We start from the raw sequence: 22,651 nt of genomic DNA, 5'->3' as shown, positions 1-22,651 counted from the left end.
CTCCATACTTGGGCTGTATTATTTATATTATACTTGAGCTGAGATTATTGACAAATATGAAATGCAATAAATAATCTCAGTGCTCATTTTGTTGTAGGAAAGGTGCTTATTTGGGTACATGCCATGATTATCAGTTACACAGATTAGAGGCTTTGAAACTCATTGTAAAGATGTCTGATATATCAGCCAGAATTTGTGGATGTGAATATGTTCTTTTTCTCTCTGGAAATGATTAGGGAGGATTAGGAATCCTCTTGTGCTTAGTTCATTTTGAAATTTTAAAAAAAGAAAACAAAAAAACCCAAAAAAACCACCCTAAATTTCAAACTTAAGTCACTGTATGAATAACAGGTAATTATTAGTAAAAACATACTTACTCTCCCAAGGATAATTGTAGTTGAACACACTGAATACTCTAAAGTACAACACTGCAACTCTGCATCTTAAATAAGGAATGGAGAAAAGAAGCTCTCTGTAAATCAAGTGGTGATTGTGTAAGAAAAACTTCACATTATGGGGACTGTTGATCTGAGTGTAATTGATAGAATTCATATAAAAAACTCTCTCTGTATATACTGAATTAAGAGAGTTTCACAGAGCCAGCTCCCACTTTCCTTTGTGAGCAGGACTCAGTCCTAATAAATTCCAGGTTTCACTTGATTATTCATAGTGTAAGAAAAGCATCTATGATTCCCAGTAATCAAATGTCCAGACCCTGTGTAAAAGTCCCATGACTGTCTGGGCTGCCTGTTCAAAGAGAAAAGAAAAATGAATCATAGAATAATAGATACATTTTGGAAACATTGCAAATGAGATGGGGGTAACTGCTGGGGGAAATCCATATTTCCAGTTAACTCCTGAGCAGAATATAAACATTCCTGGTTTTGGCTGCTTTCTCACTGAAGATAAAGGTGATCATATTATGCCATGTAAGTAATTAAAGGTATTTCACCCAGATTTATGCAGAAATTTAATGACCATGCCCGGATGTGCTTGTACTCACCAGAAATCACAGGGTGTTTTTTACTTCTGTTTTTCCCTAGATGAACTGAACAAGTTTGAATCCCATGTAAGAAAAGAACTTGAGAGGTTGCATTGACATTGTTGCCTTCCCTTGCATAGGGCCGAGGATCAGGATTCCCGGGGAAGCGGAGACCGCGTGGAGCAGGGCTCTCAGGAAGGGGTGGCAGAGGAAGATCAAAACTGAAGAATGGAGTTGGGGCTGTGGTCATTCCAGGGGTAAGGACATCTTTTTTACAGTCATATTGCAATCTGTTAACATAACAGTTTTATTAGGCTGTAATTCTTGTATTAAAATAGTGCATAAAAAACCAACAAGCCCTGCAGAGCCAGGGCTGTTTGATGGAGCCTGGCTGTTACTGCTTGTGATGAAGAACTGGAGCACTACAGCTCAGTGGGCCTGAGGCAATTCTGTGCTGCTCTTGCCATTTAAAGACACAACAGTTGGGAGTCTTAAAGTACTGCTTCCATTTCCTTGGGTGCAGAACTACATGCTGGGTGAAGGCAGCACTGACTGGAGCAACCCAGAAGGAGAGAGCAGGGTTTGTGCATGAGATTGTAACAGCAGCCATAGGAGACCAGAGCAAGGTTTCTTCTAGACTGAGTGGTGGTGCAAGAGCACAGAACAGAAGAGGAGGAGACATTTCAGCAGTTTGTGGCTTGGACACTTGCTGAACAGGAGGAGGTGGTCTTGGGCAGCCTGTGTTGGAGTTTTCTTTCATAAATCTTCCCATTCACTTGAAAAAACCTTTAGGAAACCGTGTTAACCTTTTTCAGTTCTGCATCTCCTCAGCTTGTGTTTTAAGTGGCTCCCTCCTGGATTAGCTGCCTGCCCCTCAGTGCTCTTAGAGAAAATAGACAGCTGGTTTCTATTCACTTCCCCCATCCATGCCACTCAGTTTCTTTCAACCTCCATCATTTCTCCTCCTTTTCCTTCCACTCTTGACTTGCAAGTATGGAGGATGCCAGTATTTTGAGTTGTTCCTTGTAGGGAAGCTACTCCATATTTCATATTTCATATTTCATCAATACCACTTCTTTTGTTATGTTAATTTCCTTACTTTGTGGACTTCCATCTGCCATTTTACAGCCCAGCACTCAGCTTTATGAAGTTCTTGTGCAGTTCTTCACACTTGTCTTTTGGATTTTATTGCTCTGAATATCCCAGTCCTGTTGGCAAGCTTTGTCACCTTGCTTCTCACTTGATTTTTCAGATTGCACATGAGTGTGTTGAGCACCACCACCTGTTAGCAGGCAGGCCCTGTCAGATTTTGACTAGTGCTATTCTCCCACATATAAAACTGATAATTTAGTCCCCTCTTTATTTTGTGTCTTGTATCAGTATAGGGACCATTCCTCTTCAGTTTAACTTTTTTTAAGCAGCTTTGGAGAAGGACTTTGCCAAAAGAGTTTGGTGGTGAGGTAAGTTGCATCAATCAGATTTTCCTGTCCCCAGAATTGCTTCAGAGAGCCCTTACAGATCATGATTTACCATAACTAAAGCTTCCTTGACTCTTTAATGAGTTCATATATCAGTGATTCTCAGTTGTTTGTTGTGATCAGATGTCTACTATTCTGTACACAGCTTCTGTCCAGAAACCCTTGAGAAAATAATGATTATATTTGCTGTCTCTTATTCAGTGCTCTTCTTCAGGAGCACTGAAGTGATTGTAAGCAGGTGATTGCTCACTGAAATTGGTAGTTAAGCTACTTAATTCTTGAAGTATTTTTAAAACTTGAAAATCGTACACAGTCCTAGTCTGCTCCTCATAAGAAGGAGGATTTTGGTATGAAAAACTTGGAAATCTGGACTGTAAAACAATTATTTTTTTTCCACTGTGGGCTTGTTCTATTTGAATGTTCCTTTTCAACTTTGATTACCAACAAGCCCTGCATATTTTGAGAGACATCCTGCTCCTTGTGTTCAGAGAGGGACTTGCTCATTTTTATGTCTTTATGAAGTAATTCCTGAGACTCTCTTCAGAGCTGTATTTTTATGTTCTTACATGTAATCTGTTTGAGTTTGTCACACTTTCTGCTGCCTGTGTAATAATATCTTGGAATACTCTGGTGTTTATGATTTGAAAAAGGAATAATAATCTCTAACACTTTTCCCTTTTAAAGCATTGGATGGTCGAGATTCAGAAGCAAATTTGTCATTTTAAACATACAGGTTTAATTCCACTTAGGCTAGTTATAGCACCTTAATCAATTGGAGGCAGTCACATCATTATTTTGGTGTTACAAAGCACAAATCTGTACTCAAGAGAAGCTGGGGTTTATAGATCAAGCTCCTAAAAGTTTTTGTAATTGATCAGAGGACAGTGATGTAGGTAACTTGCTATAAATACAAAGTGGACATCACTCTCCACCATTTCCTACAGAAATTTGATCCTTTGAGTCATCACATCGAAGGCAGCTCCAGAGTTCCAGAGATGAGGCTGCCTTGTGGTAGAGTAGATGCAGTTAGCAATGCCAAGAGATCAGCCTTTTGTCAGATAAATGTTTGAAATGAGAGTATTTTCAGTCAATTTGCACAAAATCATTCTTACTCAGCATGGAATCAGTGGACAGCCACACAGATTTGGAAGTACCTTGGTATATCTTGGGAATGGGGGAAAAGGTGGGTACAGGTTAACCCATGGTGGGTCAGTGCTGGGGTTCAGCAAACACCAACATTGCAGTCATTCAGTCCTGCAAGTTCTGCTCTTCTGCATTTGCAATTACAAGAACTTTGTGAAACCTGTAGAAAAGTAGGGGAGGGAAGTGTTGTCCCTGAAGGTATCAAGGTGTTTCAGGTGCTCTGGAGTTAACTGGTTAGTTACAGCTGCAGTGCTCTCAAATATTTGGTAACCCAAACACATAAAGAATATATTCCCTTTTTAGCTGTTTCTTAGTAAATGCTGAGTTTGAGCAGCTGTGTATCAGAGGGATTCCTCTAGCTGATACTGTGGTATTTACTTTTGTCCCTAGAGTTATATTTGGATTTGTAAAATATTTAAATTATTATTTAAACAAAACTTATCTGTGTAGGACTTACACTGTATTTAAAATAATCCACATATATATAATAGGAACAGCTGCTGAAACAAAGCTACATTTCTCTAGCAATCTTTTTTTATGGAGCTGTGTCCCCTTATATTCCTGGTTCAGAGATAATAGTTGGGCCTATTAGTTTAAATTCATGAACAGCAAATTCTGTATTGTAAGATTCACATGAAAGTCAGAATACAGTTGAAATGTTTCATTTGTGTTTCTGTTCCTGAGAATCTGTATATGAATATGCTGAATTAATAAAGGGCAGGTCAGAATAAAAATCACTTGATGAAAAAGAAAAATGGCTGTCTACAGTAAGAGCTGATGGATTGAGATCAAAATAGCTATTTGCAGTTCAGTGCAAGTATTTATGGTAAAGATAAATAAGCCTCATAAACTGCTTACAGCAAGTAACTTTAGAGCTCTTGGTTATTCCTCTAACATAGTTGGAACATTAGCTAAACCTCATTTTAGGCAATATGGGACAAACCACATTTCTGCAGTTGCTTTTTGAATTAATATTCAAAAGTCTGTCACTGCAATTAACTTTTTGATAAAAAGAACTTCAGTATTTACATGGAGGGAATAACAGACTGGGCACAGTATGACAATTTCTGCCTAGTGATTTTTTTCTTAGACTGTGTCTTTCTTTCCATTTCTGTTTGGAAGTGTAATGGGATAATATGTGAAGTTGAAAAAAGGAGAGGAAGAGAATATGTGTGTAAAGCTATAATACTGATAATGAGAAAATGTGAATTAATGCAGTAATTTCTGATGGAGGCAGCTTTTTATGAAAGTTGAAACTGTATGAATAAATACGTGCAAAACTTATTTAGAGAATGTTTCATTTTGTCTCATGTCTTATAAAATGTGATGTGCTTGTTATTTATATTTTGTGTTATTTTTAATAGGTCACAACCATGGATATTTCATCTAATAAAGATGAGGAAGAAAACTCAATGCATAATACAGTTGTCCTCTTCTCTAACAGTGACAAGTTCACTCTCCATCAGGTTAGGATAACAGTTACAATTTTTCATTTTGTTTCCCTGCTTTTAATTAGAAAAAAGTGCATGAAGTCCTTGTTAGGAGTTAAAGAATACAGCCAGCTAGTTGGCTTTACAGTTAGATGTTTTCAGAGTGCAGTGTCTGACACGTGCTGAGAGTCTGCTCTTGTGTGTCCTTGCAGGATATGTGTGTGGTTTGTGGGAGTTTTGGCCAAGGTGCTGAGGGCCGGCTGCTGGCCTGTTCCCAGTGTGGGCAGTGTTACCATCCATACTGTGTCAGTATTAAGGTGAGTGCTGCTGTTCCACACAAAAACTGCTTGATTGCACTGTTTTCACATTGTCCTTTAATAGCACCACGCTGCCTTCGGTTTTGCGGTAATTAGGGGAGTCATTAACTTGTTAGATATTCATCAGCTAATGTGACCATTATTTGTATGTGACTTATGAAAGACTTTAATTAAATGTCATTTTATAGTATGCATAGCCTCAAGAGAAATTAACCTTTTTGTAATTTCACAACCATAAATAGCGCTGATTATCCAGCAGTTGGTTAAAATAACAGTTTGAGATACAAGTTTTAAACCTAGATACAAGCAGAATTAAAAACAAAGAAAAAATTACACTGCATCTTCATTTACTTGGGGCATAAGGTTTAGTTGATTCAATTTGCCTGTTGGCTGTCAGAATTGACAGCAGTTGGAGTGGTTAATTAATACATTTTACATTCATTAGCCTAGGAGAGAATGTGTGAAAATTAAATTTGAATGCTGTGAAATGACCTAGCAAGCACAAAATAAGCTATTTACTGCAGTATATACACTGTACACTCTTCATTGGTTGTGATGTAAGTATATCTGTGTAAAAGTAGGATTTCTTTTAAAACATGTCAAAAAACTTTATTTTGCACATACTTTACAAAATGCCATATGCGTATTTCATGCAATTATAATTTGACTTTTTGTTTATATACTACTCTTGCATTATATATTAATTGCAGTAAGTTAGATGCTTGCTTCACATGACTAAAACTCCTGATCACATCATGAGGATCAGGTTTGTGACCTCTTGAGGAACCAGAATGTACACAAATCTCTGGGAGCTGACAAGATGCATCCCAGAGTCCTGAGGGAATTGGCTGATACAGCTGCCATGCCACTTTCCATGATATTTGAAAAATCCTGGCAGTCAGGTGAAGTCCCAGGTGACTTAAAAAGGGAAACACTGCACCTGTTTTTAAAAAGATTAGAAAGGAGGACAGTTTCTTTCTGTTTAATCCATTCCTGTTCATTGAAGCTTCAGAAAGTTTAATTGCTAAAGAGCTCCTTGAGATATGGGTGGTGTGCCCAGAGGAGCATCCTGAGCTCCACAAGCCAGACCTTAATTTATACATTGATCACACTTCAGTGAGCCATTTTCAACTAATTCTCACCTTGCATTTTTCAGATTACTAAAGTGGTACTCAGCAAAGGTTGGAGGTGCCTGGAGTGCACAGTGTGTGAAGCCTGTGGGAAAGCCACAGATCCAGGGAGACTCCTCCTGTGTGATGACTGTGACATCAGCTACCACACCTACTGCCTGGACCCACCCCTGCAGACTGTGCCAAAGGGAGGCTGGAAGTGCAAATGGTGTGTTTGGGGCTGGGGTCAGAGGTGCTGACTGCTGGCCTCTTCTGCTTCTCTCTGTCCCTTGGTATTTGTAATGTCAATTGAATTGTAACAAGGTTTTAGTTGTGTTTAAGTCAGGTGTATTAAACAAAGACAACAAAATGCTTTTGAGTTGTTTTATTCAATTAGAACTGCTTCTCATACCAAAAACCACGTAAGCAGAGATAGACAAAATTTCTCTTTTGAAACTCATAGCAAAAAAAATATTCCCATTTATATTCATTGTAATCATTCCAGTGTTCATTTGGAAAGATGAATGGGTGCTTCACCCTAGTGTTCTTGACATAAAACCTTGTGAAAACAATTTGTTTTACTTGGGTGAAACACAAACAGACCAGACCTCTCACATGGTTAAGTCTCCAGATCTCAAAGTGAATGGCAACTGGAAGCAGGAAACTTCTTTGACCTGTTGAGCTGTTACAAGAACCCATCTGCCTGCTTTTGCAGTTTCAAGGGAATTATTAATTAGGAACTTTCTTTAAAAAGTACAAAAAATGTTGTTAAACATTTGTGGTTAAACATGTTGTTAAGTTAAAACTTAATTACTCACCTCTTTCTAAGTGGAAGAGATTTAAAGCCACAAAATCATCTTCCTGTGAACTGACAGTAATAAATCCTTCTGTCTGTTCTGTAGGTGTGTTTGGTGCAGACACTGTGGAGCAACTTCTCCAGGTTTAAGATGTGAATGGCAAAATAATTACACCCAGTGTGCTCCCTGTGCAAGTTTGTCTACCTGCCCCATCTGCTACCGCACGTACAGGGATGAGGAGCTCATAATTCAGTGTAGACAGTGTGATCGGTAAGGATTTCTAGTATTTCACTTGTTTTTCCTGTTGAAGTCTTACTTTAATTTTTCCCCCTAATGTTGAAGTGTAGAGATGAAGGAAATGGTCATGTGGTAAAGAACAGTGGATTACTGAGTCTCAGAAGTCTCTTAGTAGTTCATTTCTGGTTGTACCACAGACTTATCTGTCTGACTCTGGGCAAATTAATTAATCACTCTGTGCCTCTTCTCTCCTGCCCTGTAAAAATAAAACTAATTTACCTCACAAGACTATTGTTGTGAGGCTGAATCTAGATTACATTGTATAAAGTAATTAAAATTATTGCAATACAGGGAGAAAATTACCATACAAAAACATACTTGGGAGATTATTTTATAGAGAGTTCGTTCCTGTGGAGGGAAATAGTTGATCTGCTGCTCCATATACAGGATGTAACCCACACCACTGTAGGGGATGCTGTATATGGAAAACCTGATTCTGTGCTTTCTCCCTAAAAGAATTCAAACTGAACAACTATTCCGCCTTTACTTGGACCATAGACTGATAACTTGGGTCTCCTAAAACACTACCTATTTCCTTTAAATTGTATTTTTTCCCCCACTTAATTTCTAGATGGATGCATGCAATCTGTCAGAACTTAAACACAGAGGAGGAAGTGGAAAACATAGCTGATATGGGTTTTGACTGTACCATTTGTAGGCCATACATTCCACCAACGAACGGTAAGGAGACGATCGAAACCAATGGCAGGATTGCACACTGCAATAAATAGCTTTGGGAATGTGTTCTGTGCTCTCATGGAGGTTTGGCTCGTGGTAGAAGTAAGATTTTATTTTGTTCATGTTTGTTTTAAGGGCTCTTGTGGAAGTGTTCTAGGCTCTTTTGCACCCTCAAGTGATTTAGACCAGAGGAAACCTCATGGGAATTCTAGGTAGAGGTATTAAAGATAGAGAGAAACTGTTAAGAGCAGTTGGTAATGAAGGAGTCAAAGGCATCTTTGTCAAGTAGAAGGAAAAAATCCCAGTTCTCTAAAGTTACATCTACAGAAGAATCAGAAAATTATTTCTAAGCAGAAAAAGTTTGTGTGTTTTGATGCTTTGAGGCTGTCTGAGGCAGCAGTAGCTGTAACAACAGTCTGTGTAAGCATTTTCCCCCTACTCCTTCATGTTTTCCTAATGCCTTTTCCTCAGCTCTCCCAGTATTCAAGACCAATGCTTCCCTCCCCAGCTGCAATCTCAAAAAAAATTGGCCATACTTCTTTGTTTGGGAGTTATCACTTCCTTATTAATTAAAATGTGTAATTCCTTCTGATGAACTTGGCACTTTTCTGAACATGGACATGAACAGCCTTATGGGTCTGTATCACAATTCTGTAGCAGTGGCACTTCAGGAGCTGAGGTTACTGCACTTAAGGCACATTTACAGCATCTGGTTCCCTGGGCTGGTGCTGGTTAATGTTCTGTGAGTGGCCTGTCAGCCTGTGCCATGATTTATAGTCTTATATTTTAGTCTTGCTGCAAGGGTGATAGCCCAGGTCTGTTTTCCCTGCATGTCAGCTCAGGGAGGTTGCTGCTTTAGTCAGCTCCTTTAACATTGACACCTATTCCCATTTTTAGCATAAGCAGATGAAAGTGTTCATATTACCCCTTCATTGAGGCATCACAAGAGAACAGGAGGAGGAAGGTACAAGAGCTAAGCAAATGTTACAAGAAAAATTCATATCCACTAAGAAGTTGTCAGTAAGATTGGTTTTCCTGATCAAGATGGAAGATGTTGTGAGGCTTGAGAGGTCTGCCAAGAAAAGTTCAATAGAGCATCTAATGTCTCTTAACACTGATATCCTCATCACAGCAATAATTGTAACTTACTGACCTGACCTTGGAGGTTTATATACTCCCTGCTGGAACACTTCCAAGGATCCCATTTTTATCACTAATAGAAAAATGACTAATGCTTCTGTATTTCTGCAAGTCACTTCATTGTAAAGATCTGCTTTCAAAAATTCAAAAGGAAAGAGGTTTTGTAAGTGGAAAAATCAAGAAACTTGCAGATACAACACAGACTTTTGTATATTTTTATAATAAGCTTTCAGTACTTAAAGCAAAATGATCCAAGTAAGAAATACTTCTTCCTTTCTCCTTGGAGCTGGCAGAGTTACCTTGTAGAGATAATTAAAGTCCATGATATGTGAGATGGAACAGCTTCACAAGAGGTGTTTCACTTCCAGGCAGAAGCAGGCCCCTGAGTTAGTCCTTCTGCACACCTCTATGTAGCTGTGCTGCTCAGGTTTGGATTTCAAGGAATAGGAACCAATCCTTTGGGAGTTCCCAAGTTTTCTTTGCAGGTTGTTTTCACCTTTTTCTCTAAGACTAGTTTTTCAGCTTATTCTTTCCTGTTTTGACTCAGTATTAAAACCTCTCTAACACATGTAAATTTGCACAGTTGCATGTCTGAATATGTCCTTTGATGCATGTTGATAAAAATACCTGCATGTACTTTTATATGAAATGTTTCAGTCTTTCATGAATTCTTTTAAAACTTCTCTGGAAAATTTCTGTAATTTTTTGTTTCAAAGTGAGAAGAATTAGTGTTTGATAAACTTAGGGAAAGAAATGTTACTTAGCAGTAGAAAGCATCTAAAAATGTATCATATTGTGGGACTCTTTACTGGGATGGTTCTTGCCATTTGATGTGTCATAGATGTGTTGCAAGTGTTATTACAGAGTTTTTAACCACTTTCTTTCTAGAAGAAACAAGAGCCCCTCAACCTAATAAAGAAACAAAACATTGCAGGTGTACCCTTGGTGAAGAGTAAGTGGTTCTTGTGTGTAGGTATTGAGAAGGAGCTTTCATTTCTCTTTCTTCAGAAAGTAGAAACTTTTTAAAATTTGTAAGAGCTCTTCCCTGTCTCATCATACCTGAAATTCTTAAAAAGTCATCTTCTTCAGGAAACAAAAATAAAAGATAGTGGTTTTCTTCTTGAACAGAAATATCCAAATATTTCATAAATATCAAAAGCCATAATGGTGTAAGATTTGCTCCAGTGTAGTGTACCAGAAACCTTCATTACTAGGTTATTGTGAAATAACTATCCCTGATCACTATTTTATCAGGTTCCTTTTAGTACTTTCTTAAGTTATAACAAATGTCCCCCAGCATATTGCTGTGTCCTGTAAAGAAATGTATAAATTCTCATGACTAGATGCTAGGCAGCTGCATTAGGTAGCAGCAGCAGCTTTTCCCCTGTGCTGTAATTCCTGCACTCTCAGGAGGGGTTTGTGTCTCTCACCCACATCAGCTCCTTGACAAGCAGTTCTTGACCATCTCCTCAGCAGTTCTGCCTTTGTGTCATTTGCCCTTGCATGTCATATGCCCCATCTGCAAATTTCATCCCTCCTCACTTGCTCCCATCCTGTCTCCATCCAGACTCCAGCTTCCTCCTCCCTTGGTGCTGTTTCTGTTCCTCTGCAGGATGCAGAGCTCTGCCTGGTTTTCTGTAAGAGCTAGAACTGGTCTGGGTGCAGTTCCTGCAGCTGCCTGTGCAGTTATTGCTCCTGGGGCTCAAGTAAACATGCTCATGGAGGCACTGAGGATTTGGTATCACCACTGTCCAGGGGTGCCTGATGCTGCCAGTGAGACACATTGTGGCTAGCAGTCTCTGTTGTATCATTTTCATTAAACTGATGTAAATTTTTCTTCATTCTGAAATTTAATTCTATGCACTTTTCAAGATACAAACCCAACGTAATACTGTGTGTTAAAAAATTAACTTTTGAATTTTTTTATTATTTAGCACATTTACTATGTCAACTCTAATGTTCTTGTGTTACTGCATTTACCAGAAAAAATCCCTGTGTCATTGACACAGCTATGCAGGCACCCAATAAAGAGTGCTCTGTTAGTGCTGTATTCTACATCAGCCATTCCACTCTATCCCATTTGCTGGTTGCATTTCTTCATAGAATTGTTCTTTTCTGTAACAGCCTTAAAAATGAACTTTTCTCATCATTGTATTCTGTGTAATTATTTGCTTTCACCTGAGGCTACTAAATGCTGTACAATATTCAGCACATTTAAACCCTTTTGCAGATAAGTTTGTCAATTTTGGTTAAACTTCAGCTGAATGCCTCAGAAAGCACTATTTTTTTCTTTTCTTTATTTTTTTTCCTTGGATAGGCTTTCTCTAACAGTACTATGCTTTTCTGCTATCCATTTTATTGACTGTAATCCTTAATCTGCACTCTAATTAGCTCCTTTTCTGGAAGTCTGTTTGATACTGTCTTCAAACACTGTTTGTTCATGCAGTTTTTGTGAGTGGGTCTCTGAAGGCCTCACCTCTGTCACTATCAGCTTGTTTATTTGAGCCTTTCAACTCTATTCAGTCTCCAGAGCTAAAATTGTTTAGTCTGACCTGGATGAGATGATCTCTCTGTTGTTTGACTTCTAAATTAAGGATTTTAAATTTCTGTTCACAACTGTCTTTCTGATTTTCTTGTTTACCTTAGATTCCAATTCAATAATTGCTACTTCATTCTTAAAACCATCTTGTAAATTATAAGAAATTAAATGAACAGATGATGTCTTATTCCACTTTGAATAGTTCTTACAATCTGCCTATATTCTGTTTTTTCAATTCAGTGTTTTGAGAATCTTCCTTTCTGCAGCTTTTCCCCTGGTTTTTGTTTCTTTCTGGCTTCATGTCTCTTTCAAAATGTCGTTTTCAATTTATTTTCTTCCTTGTCTTTCTCTCCACTGTTGAGTTCAGTTTTCCAGTAGTTCTCACAGGCTCCTTTTGTTCACTAATTGCATGAAATACTGGTTTTCTGTAGGTTACACCCTCTGCATTAGTTGCACATTACATAAAACTTTCAAAGTGCTGTAGTTTTTGAAGACAGATTTGCACTTTCTTTATATTTGTTTATATGCTAGAAAGCATCCTGTATGTTTCATACTCATTTTAAGTGTTACTTGGAAGCTTTTCTGCTTTTCCCCATCTTGTCCTGGCTCCCATGGTGTGTTGTGAGGTGGGAACAGCAGCACACTGCCATGGTTGATGTGACACAGAGAACTCCCCCATAGGTTCTCTGCCTCAGGGGTCTCAGCTTGTGTGACAGGCACAAAGGAAATACCCCAGATGTTATCTTGAGTCCCAAATTCAGCATGAGTAAGATTTCTAGGCCAAAGAAAAAGGAAAAAAAAAGTGTGGATAAACTTGTCTGTGTGGTAATGCTAACTGTGCCTGACTAACAGGTTGTCTGATTCTAGTTCAGTGTTTGTGAGATAGGAGCTCCTAATTTTCACTTTACTGCTCTGTCTTTGTAAACTCTGTGAAGTCACTACTAATACTAAAAGTTTAGTCTACACATCATAGGTGAGTGAAGCATGATTGCAGTAATGTAGTCAAGGCAAAAGGGAAGAGCATTTCTGCCCACTGCAGAAGTAGCCTTGTGTTTGTTGCAGGACGTTTGGATTATTATTTTTTCAGTCCCGCTGTTCCACTGCTGCCCTGTGGCACACAAGGTGTTGTTTTTGAGTTTCTGCTTTCCATTTTCAATAGTCTTACCTGGAATAAGAATTGCCCTATCTAGCTTCAACAGATCCTGTGTTATCTGTTCTCAATACCTCAGCCTTGTCCAAGTGCTGTGTAAGAGCACAGCATAGACACAGTGAGAGCCCCTCCTTGGGGAAATACTGATCAATACTCACTTCACAAAACCCTCACATTTTTAATGTTTAGGGCAGCAAAACCTGAACATCATGACTAGTGTACAGGTTGCTTTCCAACCCAAAAGACCCAGTGTATTCATTTGCCCTTGGTCCAGTAGAAGGAGATAATTTCCCATTGGCTTCAGTGCTATTCCAATGCCATTCTTGGCTGTAGGAAATTGAAGAACTTCAGCTTCTGTCAGGCTTCTTTTGTAGTCACATCTGTGATGCTGAAAAGCACTTTATTTTAAAGGTGCAAGTAAATGATTGCCAACAGTATAAATTAGGGAGTTGAATGGAACTGCTTGAAGGAAAATTGATAGTTTCAATTTAAATCAAGTCACCATTTTTAAAAGTTGAAATTATTTTCCTTATATTTTTCAGTGCCTTCTTTGGACTGTTGTGATTCATCAGTTGGAGCTCAGATTATTTCAAAATCAAAAGAACTAGGTAAAGAATGGAAATGCTTAATATCTGATCATTTAGAATATTTTAAGGGTATATTTTTACATGAGACAAAAATTCCTTTTCCTGTGGTTTTGTAACACACAGCATTAACTATCCTTCAGTTACCACAGCATGCTTTCCATTTTTTTTTCCTCATTCTCTCTTCTTTCTTCTCTCTTGCCTGCCATACCTGCACTGTAATAATTACTTTAAATTATGCTTTGATCCTACAGTCTTAGCTGCTTGCCTTAATATCAGCAGTGGTGATAACACAGTGTGGCTGAGTCAAGCATGTACACAAATGTTTACAGGCTTGAGATGTTAGGAGGATGCAGCTTTTCTGTATTTGTCTGGTTTGTGCTAGGAATTTATAATCCTGACAAGCCTACTCACAAGTCAGTCTTTACAATGATAGCACCCAGCAGCTTCCATCATGTTAGGACAGCTTCCATCACATCAGAGTTTGGTTTTTTTTTTTCTGTTTGACACCTGAGAGAAGGTTCTCCCCTCAAATATTCAATTTGAAAAAGAGTGTGAGATTTTTTGAAACATACACCTTTCAGGTTCAGTGTAAGAAGGCAGTCAAGTGGGAAGAATTTGTTCAGAACCAGTTGTATTGTCAGATGTTACATGAGGAAATGTTTTTGGTTAAATGGAACAAATGTTATTATATTTGTCTGTTTTCAAAAGTTGTATTACCAAATCATGATTTAATTGGCTCCAGAGAGCTGAAGCATCATTGCAGCCTCTTCATTATTTGCCAATTCCCTGAAAGTTCCCAAGCTTCCACTTGCAGGGCCTCAACACAGGTGACAGGGCCTTTCTGCATGGTGAATTAAAGAATATTAGAGTTTATCAGTGGACTCAGTTGTCATTTAACAGCTTGAGGAGGAAGCAGTCTTGCAGGTCTTGGGAGACTTGGGTTCTACCCACAATTTCCTTTTTGATCTTGAGCAGCTCACTTGATACAACTTGGGTTTTTTGTCTGCCTATGAAATAGGGCTGATAACTTCTCTGAGTTACCAGGAGTTCTTGGAGATTTAAGGTTATTAATAAGATGAAGGTAAAGTGCTGAGGGCTGGATGGGGGCCTTGGCTGACAATCATCAAGGACCCAAAGTATGACTTGCACAGTTTTCTGTGGGTGCCAGTAATACAGAAATACCCTGCAAGGCACCAATTTCCATAATCAAATTGTTCTTTCTAATGAGTCCTTGATATAAGTTGTGTCATAGCAATGTAATGGATTATTGCTGGATTTGACATCAGACTCTAAATCATAAAGCTGTAATTGTAATATGTAAGACAGTGTCTGATATCTCTGGTTTATTTATTCCAATTTCTTCACTCATGGGTCAGCTCCATACTTGTGGATTATTAACTCTTGTAAGTGCTATTCCTAAAAAATCAAAGACTTGTAAATTAAAAGAGTTTTATATTGCTGTTATGATTCATTCAACTTTTATAGACCCACCGAAGACATACACCCAGGATGGAGTCTGCTTGACAGAATCCGGCATGTCTCAGTTACAGAGCCTCACTGTTACAGTACCGAGAAGAAAACGGACGAAACCAAAGCTTAAACTGAAGATTATAAATCAGAACAGTGTGGCTGTGCTTCAGACACCCCCAGATGCCCAGTCAGAGCACTCAAGAGATGGGGAGATGGATGACAGTAGAGGTAGCAGTCTACTTTTGGCATGTCTTGTAGCTTGGAGTGTTGCAGTACCTGTGTGTATTGCAAATATCCCTGGGAGTTTTTATTACACTGATACTCCTGTGTTCTGTACAGAATGTTTTATGAACAGTAGTCACAGCTCATTGTTGTCCATTTCAGGAATTTTCCTTGTTGTTCTGTTTATGGGTCATCCATCCTGTAGGAAACTCACCTTTCTAGGGCTGCCAGCACTGGAAATAGCAGATGATTTTTTGTCTAATCTTTGGGTTACCTATGGAAAACATTGCACACTGACAGAGTATAGGTGTACTCAAATTCACTGCAAACTGAAAGTCTTGGCTCAGCAAAGCAACATCTGTATCACTGAGAGGCTGGTACTAAAATCAAGTGGGAAAGTGGAGTAGTTCTTTGCTGAGAGTATTTCTCTTTTCTGAAAGGAAAGTCAGTGATCTGGGCTAAAATCAAGTGGAAAAGTGGAGTAGTTCTTTGCTGAGAGTATTTCTCTTTTCTGAAAGAAGTAAGGCAAGAGTCAGTGATCTGGGCTAACACTTGCATGGTGCAGCACTATTGTCCATGCCATGGTCTGCCTATTCATGCTCAGGAGGGTGATGGCACAGTAGGTGTTAATCCATGGCCTGGGACAAGGCTCCTTCCAGTGGCAGGTGAGAAAGTCATTGCCTTGGTCATGTACGTGTCTCTGGAGAGGAAATGAGACACACAGGCACCCCCACCTCCCCACAATTCTGTTACTGCAGCACTGCCTTGTTAATCAGGTTAAATGTCATAAGAAGCTGGGTAGTTCAGCCATCAGTGAAGTTTCAGTGTTAGCTTATTGATAGAAGTATTGTTCCTGTTGTTTAATGAGCACTTTCTTACCTTCTGTTGTTGACTAGAACTATTCTTTACTAAAAATAGCTTCCTTTTATTTCTTTATAACCTTTTAAACAGTTTGTTTTTCTTTCATGTCTTTCAGTATTCACAGGGTTTGGTACATCATCCTAGCATTACATGGACTCTGAAATTTCATCTCGTATTTTCATATTCTCCATCAATTGGATTTTTGACAGCAAAAAATGCTTTTGAATTTGGAGGCAGCTAGTCACTTCCCTTGTTCTCTTTCAGTGGTTAATAATCTTTATTTTTCAAAATGTGTGCCTGTTTTCTATGTGACTTTTTCTGACTTCCTTATCTGCTTGTTGGCTTCTATAAGTGGTAGGTCTTTACAAATAGATAACAGGATATATAGGTGTGATACCAGGGTATGAAAGGGAGAGCCAGAGCATCCACAACTTCAATTTCAGTTCTGTTCACCTTTTGTTGCCTTTTTGAGAGATAAAGCACATTGATGTGTGTGATGGTAACAGCACAGTGAGTACATGGGAGATAGGTTGGATTTCTGTGAACCTCTGGGTGTGTAGGGCTCTACTCTGGAGATGAGGGATCAGTGTCTATCTCCAAACATCTGGAATTTTTGTATGAGCATCAGCATGAATAAAGCTGTGCCATGGCTTTGATTGGAGTAACACAGTGTAGTAACACCAGAGAAAAGGAAAAGACCCTTATTTTGACTACTGATGTTCCAGGTGGAAAAAAGGAGGCTTGATCTGGGAAAAGTGAGCTCATGGAATTTCGTTACCATCTTGTCTGTAGGCTTGCATCAGGTTCAGATTTCATTGGGTCTTCTACATTTTAGAGTCCACTTGAAAGTTGAGCTTGCTTTGGGAGCTTCAGCTTGGTGGCCTTTGCCATCCTCTGGCCTTGTTGGTAGAACTCAGTGAGGTCTTGATCAGCTGGAAAGTCTGGGCCATGACCTAGGCTCTGGAAGAGTGAGGGTTGCAGTTCTGCTACAGCAAAAGTAGGGTGAAAGAGTCCAGCTCTGTTATAACAGTATTTCTCCCTCTTAAAATTGCATGGGGTTTTACTCCATCTAGAATTATACACCTGTATCCAAAGCAGAACATGAGAATTCCAGTATCTTTTCAGGGGTGAGAGCATGTTTAACATTTCAGAAGGTTTATGATAAAATGAAGATGCAAGGTCTTTTTGGGGATATCAAGAAGAATTCGTTCCCTCTCTCTTCAACACCAAAGGCTTTTTAATGTCAACATACTTTACATCTGTTTCTCCCCTGCTTTCCTACAGAATATAAACTCTAACTTTGAATTATAGTCTTCATCTTCAAGGCTGAGTAATTCCTTTGGGCTGAATTTTGTATTATATAAATCAAATTCCTCTTCATAGATCAGTCTGCTTTCAGTCAGTCACCCAGCTTCAAGTCATGAGCCCGCTACACTAGAAGTCATTACACTTTACCTTCCAAGTGCAGGCTGCAGTTTTTGAGTGTCTTCTCAATAAAAAAAAAGTCCTGTCAAAGAAAACTGAGGAGGACAGTGAAGAAAAGGAAGTATCTATTGGTAAATTGGATCCATGTTCCTTGATGTATTAGTTAGAGATTGTCAGACACTTAGAACAAGCCTCTCCAAAGGAGGTACCAAAAACTTTCTCTGATTTACGTACACTAATTACAGCATTGATTTGCTGGTTTTGTCTAAACATCATCTAATAGGAAATGTGTGTATAGATAGGAAATGTCCTATCCCAAAATGTCCTATCCCAAAATGTCCCATCCCAAAAATGTCCAGGGATTATGATTATCTGTCACCCTTTTGAAAAATCTGTCATTCTCAGCCAGTTTCTCATGAAACAGTCAGATGTGGAAAATTTGTAAAAAATAATTTCCTTTGGCTTTTCCAGTTAAAGTTACCATTGCTTCTTTCCTGCAGAAGGTGACCTTATGGATTGTGATGGAAAATCAGATTCCAGCCCAGAACGGGAAGCTGTGGATGATGATGCCAAAGTGGCTGAAGGAGCTGATGGGATTAAAAAAAGGAAGCGAAAACCATACAGACCTGGTAGGATAAAGTAACTTAGATCATTGTGTGTCCATTGCTCATTTTTTTCTGTATAATTACAAAAAAAAAAATTAGAAAACACTATGCAATTCTGAAGTATTCTACTGCTTATTGTTGACTGTAGATTTTTTTCCCCTATTCTGTTTAAAGTTTTCTTTTATCTTCTTTGCCAAAACACTTTTCCAAAGGTTGCTGGTCAGCAGTGCTCTTGTTCTTAGTGTGCTTCTCAATTACTTGTAGTAGTTCAGATCTGTGCCTTATTGATTCTTAACTTGATAGGAAATTGTGCTGTATTTCTATAATTGTTGAAGGAGAGTTTATTCTATGTGTATATTTATGGAAATATCTGAACTTCAGACAACTTTTTCCAGTTACTTTATGTGTTTTCTGAAACATTTTAAAAGAGTAGTTTACCAGGTATTTGCAGATTACTTCTGACAGGTGAATTTTAATGAATTCATTTACTGGATGAATTCATTTATTTTAATTTCTTTGTGCAGTTGACTTTTAATTATCCTGACTGAATTAATTAACTGTCTGTCTTGGGTGCACAAACAGTTGAGCTGTATCCACGTAGAATACATCCATTACTTGTCCATTAGTTTTCTGCAGCCAACAATTCCCCTGGAAAATGAAACAGATCTGTATCTGATACATTTATATACATACACACCAACTGCAAAGATCAGGAACTCTGCAGTCAGTCTCTAATGAAGGATTCAGGAGTTCCAGGCCACTATGATGTTGATTAATTATCTTTTTATTTGGGGTATGTCCTTCTCTGGTGGCATCATTTGGAGAGGTGGGCTCTCTAGAGCTATTTGCAGAGGATTTTTTGTGGTCCTTTGAGGTTCTTTAATAGGTTTCATTTGGTAGATTGACAGCTAATTCCAGCAACTCCTCAGTTTGCCCCAAGGGAGGGGAAAACCAACACCTGAATGTTGCCAGGTTTGGTGATTTGAACTTCTTGTGGATGTTCTACAGTCCTGAAATTCTGATCATTTTTCATTACATGTGTACCCAGTGAGACATAAAAATTCAGAAATGTCTCGTAAAATTCGAAATGAAAACTCATCAAGTATCTCAGATTCATTCCTAGACATCTAGATGCAGCAGTCTGCTTGACCTGCAGAGTAATCTTGGCTCTCATTTGTACTATGAAACACAGTTTTTATTCAATCCATTGAATTTACACTTCCTTGTTCAGGTATTGGTGGATTTATGGTACGTCAGAGAAGTCGTACGGGGCAGGGGAAGACAAAAAGATCTCTGTCCAGGAAAGATTCTTCTGGATCTGTTTCTGAACAGTTGCCTGGCAGAGATGAAGGTAAGTGCAGAATTTGGTGTTAACTGTTTGTTCATGCTTAATGCAGTAAAAGCAGTACAGCTCATCAACATGTATGTTTGTCATGATGGCTTTATGAATTCCACTGAAAATACCCATTCCTGCAGAGCTATAATTTCAACAGAGCCCATGATGTACAAAGAAACTGAAATAATGAATTGCAGGCAGCTGTAGGAGATAAATATAATTATTATTACTATTATTATTATGTTAGAATTAGAGCAATCCTCTTTCTCCAGATGTAGCCCTGGTCCAGAGGTGTCTTCTGGACCATCAATTTTAATACTCAGCAGTGTTTCATATTCCATGAGTGTGTCTAATCAATTTTTATAAATCTGTTCATGCTCTAGGAAATCCTTTATTAGAGAGTTTAGTGATATGTTACTGTTGTATGAAGAAATCATTCCTTTTTATTTTAAGCCAGATATCAGATATCTGAGAGATTGATAAGCTGTCCTCGTGTTTAATGTTATGAAAGATTATTTTTAAAAATCATTCATTCTAGAAATATTTTCTAGTTGTATATCATATTTCCCCATCAGTGTTGCCTTTTCCAGGGCTGAGGAATCCTTGACTTTGTTGGGTGCCTGTTCCCATGGCAGAGCCATTTTCATGCCTCTGACACTGCAGTTCTCAGTAGATTGGGCACCTAACAAGAAATTAGATTTTATTCATGGGCCTTTTTCTCTTTCTTGCTGTGTGTGATTAGACTAAATTATTCCATCCATCTGAAGTTGCTCACACTAATCTAGGGGATGTTGAGGTATCATTCAGGGGAGATGTGGAATGTGTTTCGTTCAGTGCCTGTTCCTGGTAAGTCAGTAGAAGGAGGCAGCTGCTTCTGAAGGATGGCTGATACCACCCCAGTTAAAGACCCTGGCCTGAGATTTCTCCTGTCACTCTCTCCTTTCTGTTTAGATATTGGGTTTTTTACCTTTTGTAGAGCCAGATCAGTCTCTTGCTGTAGATTTGTACAACGTGGTGGAGACTGGATCTTTGCTACAGGATTGAGGCAGTGTTATTGAAGTCTAACATTCAAGTGTTGGCTGTGCTTGCATTTGTAGAACTACTTCATAAAGCCAATAAACATTGCTTTTATCAGTGCAGCCAGAGATTCTGATTAAGTTCCCAATCTTGATGTAGTGTTTGCTTTCTCTTCAATATTAGTGTTACAGCTGTGTTTCTGCTTTGTAAATAGTATTTCAGTGTAGCATACTGCCTTATTTCAGGTTGTGCTGAAAATCTGTGCTAGATCTTTTCATTTGCATATGGGTCAGCTCCTTTAAGTAAAACTTTTTTTAAAAATTGGCTAAAAAGCTAATTCCCCATTCTGGGTAACACTACAATGCATATTGTTAAAAAGGAGTATTCTTAAGCAAGTATTCTTCAGTTGAAAGTTGGAGTTTCTTTTTGTGCTCAGGCACAATTGCTAGTTGAGAAAAATACAAATGATAGCTTGCCAAGAGCCTCCTTCTCAGTGGCCAGTTCTCATTCAGCTTTACCAGGATTTTTTGCACCCTTGTGGCATCCACTCCTTTTCTCTATAAAGTTTCTCTCTCAGTCAGTGCAGAGGTCAGTGCTGGTGAACCTCATTCCACTCATGGTCCTCTGGATATCCTACAGGAGATCACTGCAGTACAAAGCAAAGCTGATTTTATTACCATGATAATTCAGTTTCTTAAATAACTTGCCAGAGTCCTTAACTTCATGTAATTTGCTTTGCCAAGACAGAAGTAGCAGAACTTGAAAAGTTCTGCATTACCTGCAGTGTTTTTCTTGCTCTGTTGTAATAAAATACTGAATGATTGATGAGCACTGTGTGCTTTTGTGTTTATTAGAAAAAGCAGTGCCACTTTGAAATATGACAGCTGAATAAATGTGTAATTTTTCTTGAAGGGCTTCTTTATAGATTTCTTTTTCTAGGCTGTTCATTATTGATATGATAGTTCTTTCTCAGATTTTTAAAAAAATTAGGTTTTTGCTTCTAATTTGAGAAAAAATAGTGTATGAAATGAAAGGTGGTTAATGTGTAACTCAGCATTGATGACACTGGAGGTACTTCTTCAGTGGAATTGTCTTTTTAAATACCTGGTTGAACAGCACCTATAATTTCTGTCAAATTGGCAAATTCTTAGGTTGCCTGCAGAAGTGAAAGGTCTGTGTGTCCCTGGGAGGTACAGCAGTGCTGTGGCTGGTGCCACATCTGGCATTTCCTGCTGCCAGAGCCTGGGTGGCCAGGGCAGTTCACAGCTGGATAAAAGCCACTTTGGAATGCATCTGGAGGGATGTGCAGTAACCCACACAGCCAGAGGTGGCCAGATGTGCTGCCACTGTACATTTAGAGCAAAATACTGAGTGGTTTATTTACTTGTGCCCTGATGTTCCTTTGTAGGTTGGACAGAGCAGCTGCCAGACACTCCAGTTGAGGAGTCTACCCCAGCTTCTGAAAGTACTGAGAAAATCAAAAAGCGTTACAGGAAAAAGAAAAATAAACTCGAAGAAACCTTTCCTGCCTACTTGCAGGTAAAGTTGGTGGTCTGCTCCTTGTGTTATAAATCTGTTTAAAAGCCTACTCTTCATGTGTTGTTTCATAGTTCATTTAAACCAGTACTGTTTCTTTTCTGATTCCAAAATGATGATTTAAATGAAATGGGTTTTCTGTAAAAAACATTCATGAGCTTGTACAGGAAAGTGTATATTATGTTAAATCTCCAGGATTCTGGAGAATCCTTCTCAATGTATTTGAATCTCTCCTTGTTCTGAGATGAGATGGGGTGGAAAAATCATTCTTTGGCTGCCACATGATGTTTCCACATTCAGCCCTGTAGAATGTCTTAGCCTGATCAGGCCACTTCCTCAGCTTCTCATTTTGCTTCTTGAGGATTGTAGAACATGGTTTGATAAGGGAAACTTGTTTCCTACAGTTTTATGGATTTATATGCCCTGCATCTCCCTACCTCAATAGTGTCTGCTCTTCCCTTCCATTAATTTTATGGTGTCCCTGGCAGGTAAGAGGCAGCAGTTATGGATAATAACCAGGATATTAATGGTG

General features: G+C 38.6%; 1 protein-coding gene across 9 annotated transcripts in view; it reads left to right on the top strand.

Annotated features, from left to right (window-relative positions):
* The window catches only part of KMT2C (lysine methyltransferase 2C), a 190,205-nt gene that overhangs the window by 120,279 nt on the left and 47,275 nt on the right, over window positions 1-22,651 (top strand). For 6 of the 9 annotated variants that reach the window (XM_054644553.2, XM_077189555.1, XM_077189447.1 and 3 more), the window contains 11 exons: window positions 1,123-1,239; window positions 4,968-5,069; window positions 5,246-5,350; window positions 6,507-6,688; window positions 7,362-7,526; window positions 8,125-8,234; window positions 13,603-13,668; window positions 15,133-15,345; window positions 18,126-18,254; window positions 19,462-19,581; window positions 21,992-22,122. In XM_054644553.2, coding sequence (XP_054500528.2) covers window positions 1,123-1,239; window positions 4,968-5,069; window positions 5,246-5,350; window positions 6,507-6,688; window positions 7,362-7,526; window positions 8,125-8,234; window positions 13,603-13,668; window positions 15,133-15,345; window positions 18,126-18,254; window positions 19,462-19,581; window positions 21,992-22,122 — 1,440 coding nt within the window. The remainder of the gene's footprint in view (window positions 1-1,122; window positions 1,240-4,967; window positions 5,070-5,245; window positions 5,351-6,506; window positions 6,689-7,361; window positions 7,527-8,124; window positions 8,235-13,602; window positions 13,669-15,132; window positions 15,346-18,125; window positions 18,255-19,461; window positions 19,582-21,991; window positions 22,123-22,651) is intronic. The other 3 variants (XM_077189510.1, XM_077189598.1, XM_077189707.1) reach the window with 3 other exon arrangements.

Source organism: Agelaius phoeniceus, chromosome 1, assembly GCF_051311805.1.
Source record: "Agelaius phoeniceus isolate bAgePho1 chromosome 1, bAgePho1.hap1, whole genome shotgun sequence".
NCBI lineage: Eukaryota > Metazoa > Chordata > Aves > Passeriformes > Icteridae > Agelaius > Agelaius phoeniceus.
Note: the sequence above shows the minus strand (reverse complement) of the source record. Positions and strands in the feature narration are given on the sequence as shown.